The 16,095-nt window shown below is 50.1% G+C and overlaps 2 protein-coding genes across 7 annotated transcripts in view; one reads left to right on the top strand and one right to left on the bottom strand.

Moving 5' to 3' along the window:
• The window catches only part of PIK3IP1 (phosphoinositide-3-kinase interacting protein 1), a 39,748-nt gene that overhangs the window by 6,774 nt on the left and 16,879 nt on the right, over nt 1–16,095 (top strand). For 2 of the 4 annotated variants that reach the window (XM_025858084.2, XM_025858083.2), the window contains exon 6: nt 2,398–4,090. The exons of 1 other annotated variant lie outside the window; for it this stretch is intronic. In XM_025858084.2, coding sequence (XP_025713869.1) covers nt 2,398–2,602 — 205 coding nt within the window. In that variant the 3' untranslated portion in view covers nt 2,603–4,090. Of the gene's footprint in view, nt 1–1,526; nt 1,623–2,397; nt 4,091–16,095 lie in introns of those variants that run through there. One more of the 4 variants, XM_073886776.1, reaches the window with a different exon arrangement.
• The window catches only part of LIMK2 (LIM domain kinase 2), a 56,351-nt gene continuing 45,530 nt past the window's right edge, over nt 5,275–16,095 (bottom strand). For all 3 annotated transcript variants that reach the window (XM_025858079.2, XM_025858080.2, XM_025858081.2), the window contains 8 exons: nt 15,737–15,823; nt 14,923–15,054; nt 14,705–14,761; nt 12,549–12,614; nt 11,417–11,591; nt 10,618–10,673; nt 9,483–9,640; nt 5,275–7,116 (listed from right to left, as the gene is read on the bottom strand). In XM_025858079.2, coding sequence (XP_025713864.1) covers nt 6,972–7,116; nt 9,483–9,640; nt 10,618–10,673; nt 11,417–11,591; nt 12,549–12,614; nt 14,705–14,761; nt 14,923–15,054; nt 15,737–15,823 — 876 coding nt within the window. In that variant the 3' untranslated portion in view covers nt 5,275–6,971. The remainder of the gene's footprint in view (nt 7,117–9,482; nt 9,641–10,617; nt 10,674–11,416; nt 11,592–12,548; nt 12,615–14,704; nt 14,762–14,922; nt 15,055–15,736; nt 15,824–16,095) is intronic.

Genomic DNA, 16,095 nt, shown 5'->3' with positions numbered 1-16,095 from the left:
GTAGCCTGACCATTATCAACAGGTGGCCACAGCCAGACACTCGGTAAAGAAGGTAGCTGAGGAAAGCAGGACAACTCCAAAGCCTGTTTCTTCATCTATAAAAAGTGCATAATATTATCTTGCAGAATTGGTGTGGAAGTGGTACATATATAAAGGGTGTGGCATCCAGTAGGTACATAGGTAGCTCTTTTCATTGTGGATGATGGGAAGGTCATTTCCTGGCACCTTAGTACGTACTCAGGATGTGTGAGTTCTCGCTTTCCTTCTTCCTCCAGCCCCTTAGATTTTGAAATTCAGGCCTTGGCAAAGGACATTTGCATACTCCACCTCTTTTGTTAATTGCCTTTTGGCCTTCTGCTGGCTTGGGGCTCCCTTAATAAAATTAAATCCAGACCTTCCAAGTTTTTCCTTACATGGGCAACCTTGAAGAATCTGGCTTTTTGTTTTATTATGGAAGGAGGTGTTTCCTTCTGTGGTGGCAGCTGTAACTGATGAGCAGTGCCCAAGGGCAAAATGAATCTTAGGCTGAGTGGGGATACACTTGGGCCAGACAGCCATCTTACCGTGTCCCTCCACTTCCTTTTGGGGTGCTCTGGGAGTTATTCTGTTGCAGGAGTTGGCGGTATCCAGTACAGAGCCTAATGATAAGGATGGGGCAAGTGCCTTAGGCTTGCACATGTAGAAGCTCAGTCACCCAGGGTGACTCAGGGAGATGAGCTCACAAATTTGCCTTCTGTGACCTTACAGTGAAAAATAGGGAATCAGAGCATATCTCATGTGAGGAATCTTACAGCATGTCAGGGGCCCTGGAGGTTATCAAGCCCAAGTCCTTGTTTTACAAATGATAAAATTAAGACCCAGAAAGGAGGTGAGCTGCTGAGGTCACATAAACAATTGCCTTGGTGGGTCAGTAGGAGTTTCCTTGGGAAACCAGATTAAGAGAACATTGCTTGGTGAGTCAAGTCATATTCAGGGCAAATCATAATAACCTCCTCTGTGAGTTTTACAGCAGTGCCGCTGTTTTCAAAATGCATTCACATTCATTATCTTATTTTGAGGCAGATATTATCCCCATTTCACAGATGAGGAAACCAAGGCTCAGCAAGGCTGTTTTGCCAGGTGTCACTCAGCCAAGGCTGAGCTGGTACTAGAATGCAATAGAACTGGTTGATTTAAAGATAGTTCTGAGGCACCTGTGCAAACTCCATCCCCCCCAGGCCCTGCTGTTTTCTCAATATCCTTCAGTCTCTGGAAATTTGTCATTGTACCTCATATGATGGATGTGTAATCCATCTGATCTCAGCCATCTCCCTGCGGTCTGAAGTAGGCCAGTGTTGTTTAACCAAGTCATCGATCAGCTGCTGGTTTCAAGGCCTCTTTGGGGTGGGCTCCTTCTAGGAAGATTTCCTCTGACAGTTGAGCCCATGTGTCTAGTTGTGACTTCAGAGTATGCTGATTTGGGTCCTGTGTGTTGGTTCTGGTGTGTAGTATGCTAGGCACTCACCAAACTCTTTGGCCTGCAACAGGCGTGGTCCAGGCCAGTGGGAAGGGCCCTACATGTGCAGCCAGAAGACTGGGTTTGAGTCCCTGTACCACCATTGCTTTGGGGTGACACTGATCAGGTCAGAATTTCTCTAAGTATTAGCTGGAGTCCAACAGACTTGGGTTTGAGCCCATTATGTTATTGGACAGTTCCTTCACTTCTCTGAGCTATTTCTTCATCTGTAAAATGAATGATAAGACCTAATTCCTAGGGTTCAGTCAAGAATGAAGTGAGATAATGTACACAAAGTTCTTAGCATGGAGTGAGCACTCCATTTGAGTAAAACGGGCAACACCAGGGCCTGATTGGGTCATGAGCACCATGAAAATTCAAAGGATGTTTGAACATGCAGGGATCTGATGGTCATTGTCTCACTGTTTCCCACTGACCAGAGCAGCCCTCAGTCCCTTTTGCCCCCTGCATGGGCTGGGGACAGTCCTTGTTTCTAGCCAGCGTTCACACCTTCCAAGGACTTTAGAATAAGAGAGCTTAGAATAGGTAAGTTTTCGGCACAACTTTATGGGTTAGGACTGAGATGGTTCTCTGGGTCTCTTGGAGCCCTTGGCTGAAAGAACAAAACCGTATCTTGCTTTCAGTCACACTATCTTCACTGAGCCTGTCTGCAGCAGTGGTGAGGTTCATGCTACTATACACGAGTTTTACAGATGAGGAAGCAGAGACCAGAGGTATAGGAGCTTGTTAAGGCAATCTGGCAGAATGGAAATCTCATACATCAGCCACTGATTCGCTCTGACCATGCTTAGCCCTCGCCCCTGCCTGGGTGCAGCAATGCTATTTAATGAGCAAAGCCATGCAGGAGGCACAGCCTGAATGCTTCCTTCTTTTCCTGCCAGGGGGAAGGACCTGAAAGAGCAGCATGACCAGCAAGTGTGTGAGAGGGAGATGCAGCGAATTACCCTGCCCTTGTCTGCTTTCACCAATCCTACCTGTGAGATCGTGGATGAGAAGACTATTGTGGTCCACACCAACCAGACTCCAGTGGACCTTCAGGAGGGCAGTGCCCCCCTCATGGGTCAGGCAGGCACTCCTGGGGCATGAGCCACCAATAATGGGCAGGAGCCCGTGCAGATACTGGTGCAGGACAGCCTACCCTCCTACAGTTGGGAGGATCTACACTTTTTGTTGTGGTTAAAACCCTCCCTCAACTTTTTTTTTTTTTTTTTTTGGTTAATTCTAAAACAGAAGCAGGTGTTGTGCTGAGGGCGAGGCTGGGTAGGGTCCTACCAATGCTCCTCCTCCGTCCCCTGGAGCAGGATTTTGCCTGTGGATGGAGACAGCGGCAGCCCTCACAGCAGTGCTGCTGACAAGGGCTTCCAAACGTTGCCTGTGCCCTGGAACTGAACCAGGGACAGACAAGGAGCTCCCCCAGGCTCCTCTGTGCTTTATTATCTAAGATAGCCTCGGTCTCCGCCCTTCTGTTTGTTCTCTGTGGGCTTGAGTGGCGCATACTGTTATCCATAGTTCAGGTCAAGCGGTCAAGAGGCAGTATTTAAAAAATACAGTTTTTAAAATAGTTGGGATGGAACTCCCTACTGACCTCTGAGAACCAGAAAGGAGTTCGTACAAAAGTCAAAACTGTGGGTTGAGAATGGGATCTAGGCTAGGGGCTCCTGGGGGTGCTCCAGCTTGCTGGTGGTGATGTGCCTTGATAACCATGGGCCGGCCCGGGGCCCAGGGACTCTTCCTATTTCAAAAGGAAAGGAAGAATCGCACTGAACATTCCACTTGGGAAGAGGGTAGAGAAGGATCCGCAGCTGCTTTAGGCCACAGGACCTGAGGGGGCCCTGGGGTACCCTAGACAGTCTGTTCAGGGTGGACAATGACCTCTTTTCGTTTTTCAGGGGTAAGACAAGAGCCAACTAACCTACGGGAATTACACTGTGGGGCCTTGTGAGCTGCATCTGAGAGGTTAACTCAGAAACTAAGCTCAGAGGCAAGGTAATAAAGTGCTTCGGGGCTTGAGTTTGCAGGTGGCTCTGTGGCCTCCAGGCCAGTGCACCCCTAACTTGTAAAACAATCAACCATTGGAAGGGACCTTAGGGCTCCTCAAGCCTTTTGGACACAGGGGCCCACAGGGGGAAAGTGATGCCCAAGGTCAGAGAGCAAGCTCCTGGCATGGCCAAGAGGAGAGTAACATTTCTCCACAGCACTGTGCTGCACTGAGCCAGTGGCTCAGCAGGGCCTCCAAGCCCTGATGCCACACTTGGAGGCCTTAGCAGTGCTCCCTATCCAGAGCTTCCTTCCCAAAGCCCTTCCACTGCCCCACGTGGGAGAGAGGGGGGTCAGTAGGGCCCATTCTCTTCAGCAGACTATTCCTGGGAGTGGTTTGCTGAGGGGACCTCGGCCTCATGGGTCCCCTGGTGTTAGTGATACTGAAGAAAAGAACAGTACATTACTGGTTTCTACTTTTCTATAAAAGCATTTCTGTGTACATGTTTTATATACCTCATTCTGATACCTGCATATAAAGTGCAGGAAATTGCTCTGCATTTGACTTGTATAAATTAAAAAACAAAAAACCCAAAACTCTGTACTGCCAAGTTTTTATGGGGTGCCAGGACACTCCTCCCCTAAGTTGGTTGGTTTTTGGTTACCTCGTCCACACCTGTGTGGCAAGCGCTGGCTTTCTGTCATTAACCCTGGCCCCGTAACTGGGAGGCGGCAACAACTGAGTGGTGGGTAGCTGCTGCCCCTGCCTTCTGTCATCACTAGGAATCATTCAGGTTGACGCTATAGGAAAGATGGGTATGCTGGCCTCCCCACAGGCAGTTTGGTCACTGCAAGTCTTCTCCCCCATCAGCATTCTTCCCAAGGTGGAGGTAGTTAAAATGAACATCTAGGCAGCCCTTCGCAGGTGCTGGAGACAAGGGATGGGTGGTGGTGCTGTTGCAGCAGCCAAAGGGATGGATGGGTGTGCAGAGGGGGATGGGTCCTTGGGCTGCAGGGAGCAGTTTTAGATAGAGGAAGGCCCCTATGGGGGTGACTCCTAGGGCTCTAGAAGCTACCAATGGGAAGTTGTTGGACTTTTTCAGCATGAGACTTCAGCAACACATTCTCTGCCTCTAGGAACACCCGGGGTGATCTTGGCCCATGCCTAGACATTGCTCTATAGTTCTACAAACAAGGGGTACCCTGGCTTATCAGTTTTGCCAAGAACCAGATTCTGTCCTTAAATTGAACTCCCCAAGCTTTGGGAGAAATCACCTTCGGGTATATGGATTTATACCGTGCCCAGGATCCCACTAGCCAGATACCGTCCTGTCCATTGCCCCACCATCTCCCAGGTGTAGAAGCAAGGCCAGGTCTTCTCTCAAGCACCTGAAGGAAAACACAAGGGCTGGAGGTGACTTGCATTCATTTCTTCCCTTTATGAAGGTGGCACCTGGCTATGCAGGGAGGATATCCAGGCTTACAGCAATGTACGTGCATCAGAGGGTGGAAGTGTATGGCCCCAAAGGAAGGACTGGGCCCACAGGTCAGTCAGACCTGCTTCAAGGATTGGGTTGCCTCAGGTGGGAAGCGCTTGTTCCCTGGAGCAGACTGGTGTCTATGTAAGAGGGAATTAGAGTTGGGGGTGGGGCGGGGCATGAGTAGTCCCCTACTGTGGGGAGTCATGGAGCAGGGGCCTGAAAGTGGCCAGCAGAACCCCCATGTATCCTCCTCCTGCTGAGTCAGGCCCCAAATCAATTTTTCATTCTCAGTAACATCACTTATGTTAACTGCTTAATTTATTTGGTCTGCTCAATGGCCCACCATGGGCCCACCACTCCCATGCTTGCTGGGGACAGCTGAGGCACAACCAGCCACAAAATTCTGACTTAGGGTTGCTCGGAGCCAGGGCTCAACCCTACAGCAAGCTTGCACACTCCACATATAAGTATGGTCTATATAGCAGGTAAACTCTGTCCAGAGAGGACATCTAATCCCCCAACTTATCAGGCCTATGTACAGTATTTCACATATCACCCAACAGATAGAGCAACAAAACAGTATTAACATCAACCACTCTCCTGGATCACTCCCCCCCTACTACCTCCCCCCACCCCCCCCCCCAAAAAAACACAACCACCACACATTGCAGTAATATCCCAAACCCATTCCCAATTTGTTAAATACGGTGCAAGCTCACAGACACATAGGAGGCAAATTTTGTTGTGTTTAAGGGTCCCTGGAGTTCTGGGAGCCAATGTAGAGGGTGCCTCCAGCGCTTTTCAGTGCCCATAGTTGTGTGAGGAAGCTGCAGCCAGGAGCTACAAGGAGCTACTGAGCTGGGCCAACCAACAAGGGAGGTAGAAGCCAGAAAGCCCAGCTCAGGGAGCAGTCTCCCCCAGCATCCCAGCTCTGGGACTCTGCCACCACCTCGTCCTGCCCAAGTTGCTACCTGGACCAGGCATGGTGAAGGGTGAGCAATGGCTGCCACAAGGGAAGGGCCAAGAGACTGCTGAGATTCCCACTCTCTTGGCTCATACACTGGGCCTGCGGCAAGCCACACAATCCTCCAGAACCTATCTAGCACTAAGATAAATGTCTTGGGCTTCTGACTGAGGTGCCCACCAGGGTATGCCTGACAGCAGCCAGGATATGGGCTTTCTAGAGGGCAGGGCCCCTTTCTTTCCAGGCCCCAGCCTCTTGCTGCATTTGTGGGTGAGTGCTTGTTGCAGGTAGAGAGGCCCAGGAGCTCTCAGCAAGCCTCTAGCAGTACAGTTTGAGAACATGAGGTGGAAGCTCCCCCTCACACTGATGTGGCCCCTAGCCCTGGTAGATGAGCAAACTAGCCCATCCCCTGACTCCTGGCCAATTCCACCACAAACTAAGGGACTCTTCAAAACTTGCTCCCTCAACCCCTGCCCCAGAGGAGGGTGGGACACAGAGTGGAGGGGTGGGTAGCACCACTGTCACTTCACATCCTTGGATAGCCGCCTGGCCACCAGTCTTTCGTCCACACTCTCACTTGGAAGTCCTCCTGTACCCAGCTGGACTACAGACTTCAGAGCCCACAGGCAGGTTCACCCTGGAATCCTGCCCAGCAGGTCCAGGTCATGCTCATTAGTGTAAGCAAGAGCCTCCTGGAATCCCAATGCCAGGGACGTCCCAAGTGGTCACGAGTAACAGATTCCTCCCGGCTCATGGGCCAGGCTTTTTTTTTTTTCTTTTTTTCTTTTTTTTTCTTCACAGCTTTCAGGCGAGTGTTGGATCTACAGACAGTAACCAGACCCCCAAACCTTGATGTGTTTCCCTGGTGCTGCACCCGCTCGCCTCCTGGGGAGGTAGTAGGGATGGCTTGTTCTGTTTCTAAACAAGCTGCCAATCCACAGGAAGCCCGGACGGCCCTGCCCACAGCAGGGATGGGGCGCAGAGGGGGCAATGGTGGATGCAGAACGCCCCCCCGCAGGGGGCTGGGCCAGGGCTAGGGGGGTGAGTCCCGGGTCAGGCCGTACTGCATGCTCACATTGTGGTCCAGCTCTTCCAGCTCTGCAGGCAGTGGGATGCCCAGCTCCCCCAGGTACAGGGAGAGAGCCTCAAAGGAGTCCTCCAGTTTTGAGAATGCTGGTCTAGAAAAAAAAAAGGGGGGGGTGACTTGAAGGCACCTGAGACAAGGGCAGGGCCACAGGGTGCTGTGTAAGGCACCCAGGCCTGTAGCTCAACCACTTCCTAGTTGTGTGACCTTGGGCAAGCCCCTTAACCTTGTGCCTCTGCAGGAAATGGGGATGTTACATAATGTTACAGCTACTGTGTAGGGTTGCTGTGACGATGAGAGAGAGCACTGTGACAAGGCTGGCCTTGCTTGAAGGGGTAGCTTAAAAAAAGAAAGTTCAGGGGAAAAAAGGCTCCTCTCATGTCTTGGAGAAAATGCAATCATCAAAGGTGGAATTGGACTAAGTGCCTTTTTAAAGATTCTTTCCAGTCCTCAGACTATTTCCACATCAATGGATCTGCTCAGGAAGGGACATTTCATAGGCTCAGCAGCTCTTCCGAAGGGGAAAACAAACAGCAGGCTCCCAGTGCTGTGGAAACAGCTTAGCTGTCTTAGCTTAGCTAAGGCTTACTCCTCCATCTCCTCCATGTTTTTGTTTAACCATCCTGTCATCTTCTCTGCAAGGCCCACTCTCACCATATTTAAAATTACAACTTGCACCCTACACATCCTCTTTCTTCAGCTCTGTCTGGAGAGTTGCAAAGTCTTTTTTCCATGCCACTTGTCACTTCCTAATATTCAATGAAGGGTATTCTATCTATTGTTTATCATCTCTCCTTGTGAGAATGTGAGTTCCAGGAGGGCAGGCAGCTTTGCTTTGCTCAGCCAAGTGCTCAGGACAGTGTCGAGCACAGGACAGGCACTCAGTCTGTATTTTTTGAGTGAATTAAACACAGACATTTAAAATGACTAGGAAAGGATATTAGCAAACAAATACTGTGTAGCTTCACATTTTCTCCTCATGCTCTTACTCTGGTGTTATTGAAGGTCGGCAGTCCTCTGGCCCATGAAGGAACAAAATGTAGAGCCTCCCAACTCTAATGTGGACCTTTAGAAACCATTCTGAAATAAAGGCTATGTGCCAACTGGTTATCCTGAGGGGATGGAGCAGGAGAGTGAGAAGAGCTGAGGGGTACAATGGTTAGATGATCATAGAAAACATGCACTTTATGTGCTATATATTTTAGTCATATATGATTTTTTTTTAAAGATTTACTTATTTAAATAATCTCTATGCCCAACGTGGGGCTCGAACTTACAACCCTGAGATCAAGAGTTGGACATTCCACTGACTGAGCCAGCCGGGTGCCCCTTGAATTTGCTTAAAAGAAACAGGATTTTTGAGAGCAGAAAAACAAGCACAGATTCTAGTTCTCTAATGCACAAACTTGGAAAAAACTGGGGTAACGCTGACAATAATGAAAACCATAACCTGAGATGAATAAAGGTCACTTAAAAAATTTTTTTTAAAGGAGATATTAGCTAAATGCATAAATATGCTCACTGTAGTAATACCTATAAGGAGAAACTGAAAAAACTTGAGTATCTACATTATGTGTATTTTTAATTTTATTTATTTATTTTTTAATGTTTTAATTTTTTTTTAAAGATTTATGTATTTGAGAGAGCGAGAATGAGAGAGAGAGAGTACATGAGAGGGGGGAGGGCCAGAGGGAGAAGCAGGCTCCTCGCAGAGCAGGGAGCCCGACGTGGGCCTTGATCCCGGGACTCCAGGATCATGACCTGAGCCAAAGGCAGTTGCTTAACCAACTGAGCCACCCAGGCGCCCAATTTTATTTTATTTTTTTAAAGATTTTATTTATTTATTTGACAGATAGAGACATAACGAGAGAGGGAACACAAGCAAGGGGGAATGCGGGAGGGAGAAGCAGGCTTCCCGCCGAGCAGGGAGCCCGATGTGGGGCTCGATCCCAGGACCTTGGGATCATGACCTGAGCTTATCGACTGAGCCACCCCGGCGCCCCTACATTATGTATATTATAATATGTTCGGACAGTCTCTTGAACTGAATTTCACATAGTCAACAAAAATGATAAACAGGAAGACTGGGTAGTAACAAGGAAAATGCAGGGCAAGATAAAAAACTTTTCTGTATCTGAGATTATATTTGTTTGGACACAGGTGAACATGAGAACACTTATCCTTTTGGAACGGCATAGGTTTGGGTGAATCTTCTGTTACAATTTGTTTTCATGGCTGTGTGTGTGTTATATCCAGGTCACTCATGGCTATGCCCTTGTCCCCCCAACCACCCCCACCACACAGATCAGAGTTGGTAGGGCGGCTTCAGTGGTGGAGAGCCGCATCCTTGAGCTCAAGGCTTTTGCCGCCCCTGTACCTGGGAAGGGCTTGGGGACGGCGGAAGGCTGGGGCAAGCATCCCAGGCCTGTGGGAGGTGGGGGAAAGGGGCGGGATACCAACCTGCTCTCGGGCTCCAGTTTGCAGCAGATGGCTGCCAGGGGGAAGAAGGCTGGGGGGCAGTCTGTGGGGACAAACTTCTCCCAGAAAAGCTTCACGTTGAGGCCAAAGTCCAGTGTTCGGGGCAGGCAGTCAGGATCTGCATACACCTGCCCGATGATCTGCAGATGAAAAGATGGCTGGTCAGGAGTGGACTGTGGTGGGTGCGGTCACAGGGCAGTGGGATACTGGTGTATGGACAGGAAGGATGGGCAGAAGAGGGAGGTAAAAACCAAGGTTAGGGAGCCGTCCCCCATGCCCAAATCTCACGAATCCAGACTCTTCTCTCAACTGAGAGTCTGGTTACTGAGAAGGGTTTAGAAGAGGCTTCACTGCAGCAGAAGCAAGATGTTCCAGATCTGGAGAGGCAGCTCCACACATCCCACTCTGCCCTGCTGTATCCCCTCATGTCTATGTCCCCTGTCAGAGTTCATAGGGTCTGATTCACGTCTGAAATCTTTCGGTGCCAGCTTAGTGCTTTGCACACAGTAAATGCTCAACTGACTTCTATTAAAGAAAACAATTTTTAAAAAAACCCTCCTTCATTATTCCAACTGTCCCTTGTCTCTCCTCTACCACTCACCATTTGTAGGAGTTACAGAAGACTTTGAACATATGTGTTTGACTGAGTGCTTCCAGACACACCGAGCTAAGCTCCTAACGGCAGAGATCTTTCTAAGACTCACTCTATCCACCCCACTGTGCTCGACAGACTGGCACTTGCTACAGTGGCTACTTCCACTTGTGGGGCTGATGGCTACGGCACTACTAGGGCCTGGGGATAGAGGACCAGAGGGAAAGGCTGCATCTGGACCAAGAGCTAGACGGACAACCATAAGGACACTCTCATCTGCCCCTTCCTGGCTGTGGAACTAAGAGCAAGTCGCTGCCCCTTTCTGAGCCTCAGTTTCCTCACCTGAAAAAACCAATCCTTCTCATGGGACCCATGAGACTCAAATGTGTCTCGCATTGATTTTATGGTGAACTGCCCATTATGGTGTACTGCCCATCATTACAAGAAGCAGTCCCAGTTCTGGGGCAGGGCAGTACTACTAGGCCCGCTGCCTCAGGCCTGGCCTCTGTGCTGGCTGGAGCTCACCTCGCAGAGAACGATCCCAAAAGAGAAGACATCCACTGTCTCATCGTAGCTCTTTCCTTGGGGAACACAGGAGAGTAGGCAGTTAGGTTTGGTCTCTTATCTGCTCTGTACTGAGTCTGGGGCCAAACCAGGCCACAGCCAAGAACTAGGGCTAGAACAGGCTCTGCAGGGATGCCATAAAGGCTGCCCAGAACAGGCACCCTCTGAATATCATCTTTCCTCAGCCCTGGGTGGGCTGCCTCAGAGAGATCTTATAAAACACACTGCCCAAAATGAAACTGCATGGGACAGTGAAAGAGAACTGGATCAAGGTTCACCTGGACTCTGTCATTAGCTAGTTGTATGTTCCTGGGCAAACCACTGAACTTCTCTGGGCCTCAGACTCCAAAAAAGGGTTAAATCAGGCCATTTTTGAGGCCTCACAACCCTGTTCATTTCAAGAATCCTAGCCAGTATCTATGGTTGGTTTGAGTATTATCCACGAGGGGGCACCATACTTCAGTTCTCAGCAGGGAGAAAGAAAAGGCATGAAATCTCTGGCAATAAACAGCCTGAGTTCTCAGCTATCCTTGGGGCACAAAAGCCACAGTCAGGTCTCACCCTAGGCCCAGGAGCTCAGGGAGGAAGGAATTTATGAGGTCCAGTGTGACAAGGGATAAAAGTCATCTAGCCATCAGCTGTGGGTACCTGGCCTTACTTCACAGGCCTCCCCTGAACACCCAGGACTCTACTCCAAGATGTGGCCCCCAAACTCCCTTCTTGGGGCATGTCCCCTCCATTGTCCAGTGTCAGGACTCACCATTCAGCATCTCAGGGGCCATCCAGTAGGGGTTTCCCACCACTGTATAGCGCTTCTTGCGGTCATTCTTACGCAAGGTGCGTTTCTTGGTGGTAGCCTTCTCCACTGGGGGCTTTTTCCTCTCCTCAACTATAAGCCGTGACAGCCCAAAGTCTGCCACCACCACAGTCTTGTCCTGGTAGGACAAGGGCCAGGTCAGGACATTCCCAAGAGAAGTCATTGAGAAGGGGAGAAAAGGTACATAGCAAAGGGGAGTCACAGCTAAAGCTCTCTCTGGCAGACAAGCCTTTGATTATTTGTTTTCTAACAGTCTGGTGTCTGTACAGCAGAGTCCCCAGACCTGGGGGTGTTCACAGCAGAGCCCCTGGAGCCTGGAGGGGTAAGGCTCTGGGACCTAGAGAGTGGAACTTAGAGGCAGAAAAAGGGATTTCTTTCTTTCTTTCTTTATTTTTTTTAAATCCCATTCTGCCTTGTTCCCCAAAAGATTTAAGGCATGGCTAGAACCAGGATAAGACAGAAAAAGATAAGGTGGAGGTAGTCAGTGGGGGGACTTGGGGGGAGATAAGCTCTTCAAACAGCTACAGGGCAGTCATGTGGAAAAGGGTTAAGATTATTTAGTATGGACTCAGAGGGAAGAGCCAGGGCCAGTTAGTGGACACCCAGGGAGCTAGACTGCAAGCTAGCAGGAGAAATGACATGCTAACAACCAGAGCTGATGGGTGGTGGGAAAAATGCTGACCCCAAACTGGCCACTGTACATTTACTAGCTCTGTGGCCTCAGAGTGAGGCCTCAAGGTGCCACAGTTGTAGAATAGGGTCTGTAGTGAGCTGCATTACAGAACTACCATGGGGTGAATCCAGGAAAAACACCAGGGCTCTATATATAGTTAAGGAACTTCTGGAGCTCCCTCTGACCAAAGGATTTCAAAGGCTGCTACTGGGAGTTGGTGTAATTGTGTTTACATGTGTTTGAGAGCCCCCAGAAGACAGAGGAGGGCATCAGGTACGGCAGGAAAGGCAAGACAGGAGCCTTAGGTGACAACTCAGTTCTAAAGCACAAGGGAACAGTCAGTCTCCTTTGTGACAAGGCAAGAGGGCTCACCCTAGGGAGACCCAGGGTGGTGGGACATACCAGCTTGATAAGGCAGTTGTGTGAGTTCAGATCCCGGTGGATGATGCACATGGAGTGCAAATAGGCCTGGAACAGAAGTAAGAGCTGAGGCCAATGGCCAGTAATTTAAGCAGATGCAGACTCCGCAACTGGGGGCCTGCTCTTCTCCCAGGCCATCCCTATTCAGCTTCAGAACCCAATCTGGACCCTAGGGCTAGGGCCTCCTGCTGTCACTCCCTTGTCCCAACACCAACAGAAAGCCAAAGGCTGCTTGGGCTTCCTCTCTCTCCCTGCTACCACCTTCTGACCATCCTTTGTTCACTGACCCCAACCCAGTGGCTGCTCCAGACACTCACTGCTCCCTCCTAAAGTCCCCAACTCTATGGGCCCTGGCCCTTGCATGCCCCCAGCTCCTCTACCCATTTTACATAGATCCAGGCCACCTGAAGTGAGCGCCCTCAGATGCACTGCTCCTAGCCCCCTTCACTGCCATCCTTACCCCAATCTCTGGCTTCAGCCACCCTGGATCCTTCCTGCCTGTGATAGGGGAAGAAGTGACCTCCTCCTGGCCAGCTGGTTCCATATTCCTGATATTCTCCTTCTCTGAGACTTAGCACACTCCTTGTTCTTCCCTCTCCACACTTTAACTTCTCCCTCTTCCTACCCCAATGTTTTCATGCAAGTCTCTGTTTGCTATTCTGCTTCCCGCCCCCCTAACATCCAGGCCTCTACTCCTGGCTCTTGTCACTCTGCAGCCACTTCCTTTTCTTTCTCTTCCCTTCCCTAGCCAATGTGGAAGGAACTCCCTATGCGCCCCCCTCCAGTCTTTTCTAATACTGCTTCCATCCCCAAGGCTCCTGGCTCTGCTCACATACCCAGGGAGCTCTTCCTGAATGCTGTAGCTCTTGTGACCTGCCTGCCTGTCCTTTCTCCCAAGGCTGCCTGGTCCTCTCCCATGCTACCTGCTCCTGAGACTCTTGTGTGCCTGCATTTTCCTTCCAGCCTCCTCAAAGCCACCTTCTCTACACATGCTGACCCCCACTAACCACACATCAGCCTCAGGCAACACTAGTTCTTCCAGACCTGTTTCCCCAACATTGCTGCCCCTGCAAACATCTGGTAAATGACACCACCGTTCTTCTAGGTACCTCAAGCCACCCCTACTCTTTCTCCCCCTACCTCTGCTCCCTTGCTGCCAACCAGTCTCTCTGCACCCTGCCTCCCAGTCTCCCGTCCCCACAGTCATACCTTAATTCAGAAACCTGAAGTGTTTCACTAGCCCCACCCCTGGTCTCCCTGCCTTCAGTTCTCCTAACTCTACCGCCACCTACTGACTGCACCGGACCCATCTTCAAAAAAAAAACCAGCTCTGTTCACAAAACTTTCTTAAGTATCTTTTACACCGTCTTTTTGGCTTCCTAAATAAAGTCCAGACCCCTCAGTCTGAAACACAGAGATCTTAATGTACCTCCAGACTAACACAGTCTTCATGGGCCCCACATGAAGGCAGTGATTAAAATCTCAGGCTTGGGGGTCAGACTGACTAGCCTAAGCTCCTTGCCCTGTCCCTTTCTAGATTAGCTTCTCATCTGGAAACTGGGGTTGTCGTGAGGAACACATACATACACGTTAGTCCCTCAGCTCAGTGCCTGGCATATAGAAAGCACTCAGCAACGGTCACTGGTATTACTACTATAATTGGTCTCATTCTTTCCCAGGTGAAACAGACTACTTCCTCCTCTCTCCTACCAGGTCTTTGCTGCTGTCATCACCTCAACCTTGGGGTCTCTCTGCCAAGAGGAACTTTTATCTAATTCTGACCCATCCTTCAGGCTTAACTAGAACACATCTCTCCCTTCTCTGATTTCATAGGCAGTGAAGTTCTCTACTTGCGCCAAGTTCCCACAGCAGTTGGACACTACTAGTTTGCCTTACCCACGCCCTGTTTGCCCTTGAAGATTTAGGACCCATTGAGAGTAGGTTGTGAGCTAAGAAAAGGCAACTGGGGGCAATTCCACAGGCACAGAAGAAGCTCAATAAGCAGCTACTGACCGACCCAGCCCACACAAGCTGCCCAGGCTGGGGTCTCTGCCTTCCAGTACCTGCCAGCAATCTCCGCACCTATCCTGACTCCCCATCCCCACCTTGCCACCACTCCCACCGCTGGCAGAACTCACCATTCCAGAGGCGATGCCTTTGGCAAATCTGACCTTCTGCTGCCAGGGAAACGGGTCCTGCGGGATGGGGGAATGCCCATCAGAGGCTCTGGGGCCCTGTCCCATTTGGGATCCAGGCCCATGGGTCAACATGGTCTGCCAGTGAACCCTCCCTGCTTATGCCCAGTTCTGCTCAGCATGACCCTTTGCAGGCAAAGCAGTGAGGGAGGTATGCTCACCACACTGCGCAGAAAGTCCTTCAGCGTGCCCCCCTCAATGTACTCTGTCAGCAAGTTCAGCTTCTTGTCTTTGTATAGCACACCAATGAACTTGAGCACATTGGGGTGGTCCAGGCTGCGCATCACCTTCACCTGGGGGTGGTAGAGGCCAAGGAGGGTGGATGGTTACTTCCCACTGTGTCTTCCTCACCCCCTTTCCTCCAGGGAGTCAGTCTGATGGGTGTTACCTGCATCTCCTACCTCCAGTCTTACATGATGGGGTAGAACACCTCCACGTGGATAGGGATGCCTCACAGGCCTCACCCTTGGGATCCTGCCTTTCTGGGAATTTTATTGGGGGGAACTGGAATGGGAGGGTCTGAGAGTGAAACAAAGGCCTGGAGGGCAATACCCAGACCACGGGAGTACCAACTGAAGGAATGGAACAACTTGGGAGGTGTGGTAAAAACTGTGTAAATGCTCCACAAGGGTGACAGTTCTCTGGGAGGCCCCAATCCAGGCTCCCTTAGCAGGGTGTTCAGGTGGTGAGTGTAACTAGTTGTCCTAAACTGGTCTGTTTTCATGTCCATTACCCCCACTAGCTGTAAGCTCCTCTGAACCATATCTGATTTGTTACTGTATCCCTTGTACCCAGATCATGCTGTCTTTAGTAAATGTTCATTGAACAGATAATTAGGCATTCCTCTAGAGCTCTTTTCCGCTCAGCTTTTAAGAAAGCGATTCTAAAATGTTTGCTCCTGAAACTGTTTAGTAAGATCTTCCCTCTTCCAACAGTGAAACCAAACTCCTAACTCCCACCACCCCATCTTCTTACCTCAGTCAGAAAAGTCTTCTGTGTTTCCTCATCACACCGAATTAACTCCTTCATGACCATCACTTTGCCAGTGGCTTTGTGTGTTACCTAGTTACAAAGGAGGGCAACTATTACTGGTGCAGAGTTCTGGGGAACTGTGTGAAAATATATGCAACTGGCCATCCCATCCCCTGGAAGACATACTGAGCCAGATCAGACTGACAGAGTTCATGTGTAGAAGACACAGCATGAGGCAAGAAGGGCCTCAGAGGGGAGCATACCCTCTTCCTTGGAGAGCTGGGCATGCACAGAGGGGAGGCGAGAATGCAGAAAAGGGAAGTATAGGAGGCAGGAGGGGACAATGGCAAGCCAAGCAGGGG

The sequence above is a fragment of the Callorhinus ursinus genome, unplaced genomic scaffold, assembly GCF_003265705.2.
Source record: "Callorhinus ursinus isolate GAN/ISIS: 27379988/994484 unplaced genomic scaffold, GSC_fseal_2.0 scaffold72, whole genome shotgun sequence".
Taxonomy (NCBI): Eukaryota; Metazoa; Chordata; class Mammalia; order Carnivora; family Otariidae; genus Callorhinus; species Callorhinus ursinus.
Note: the sequence above shows the minus strand (reverse complement) of the source record. Positions and strands in the feature narration are given on the sequence as shown.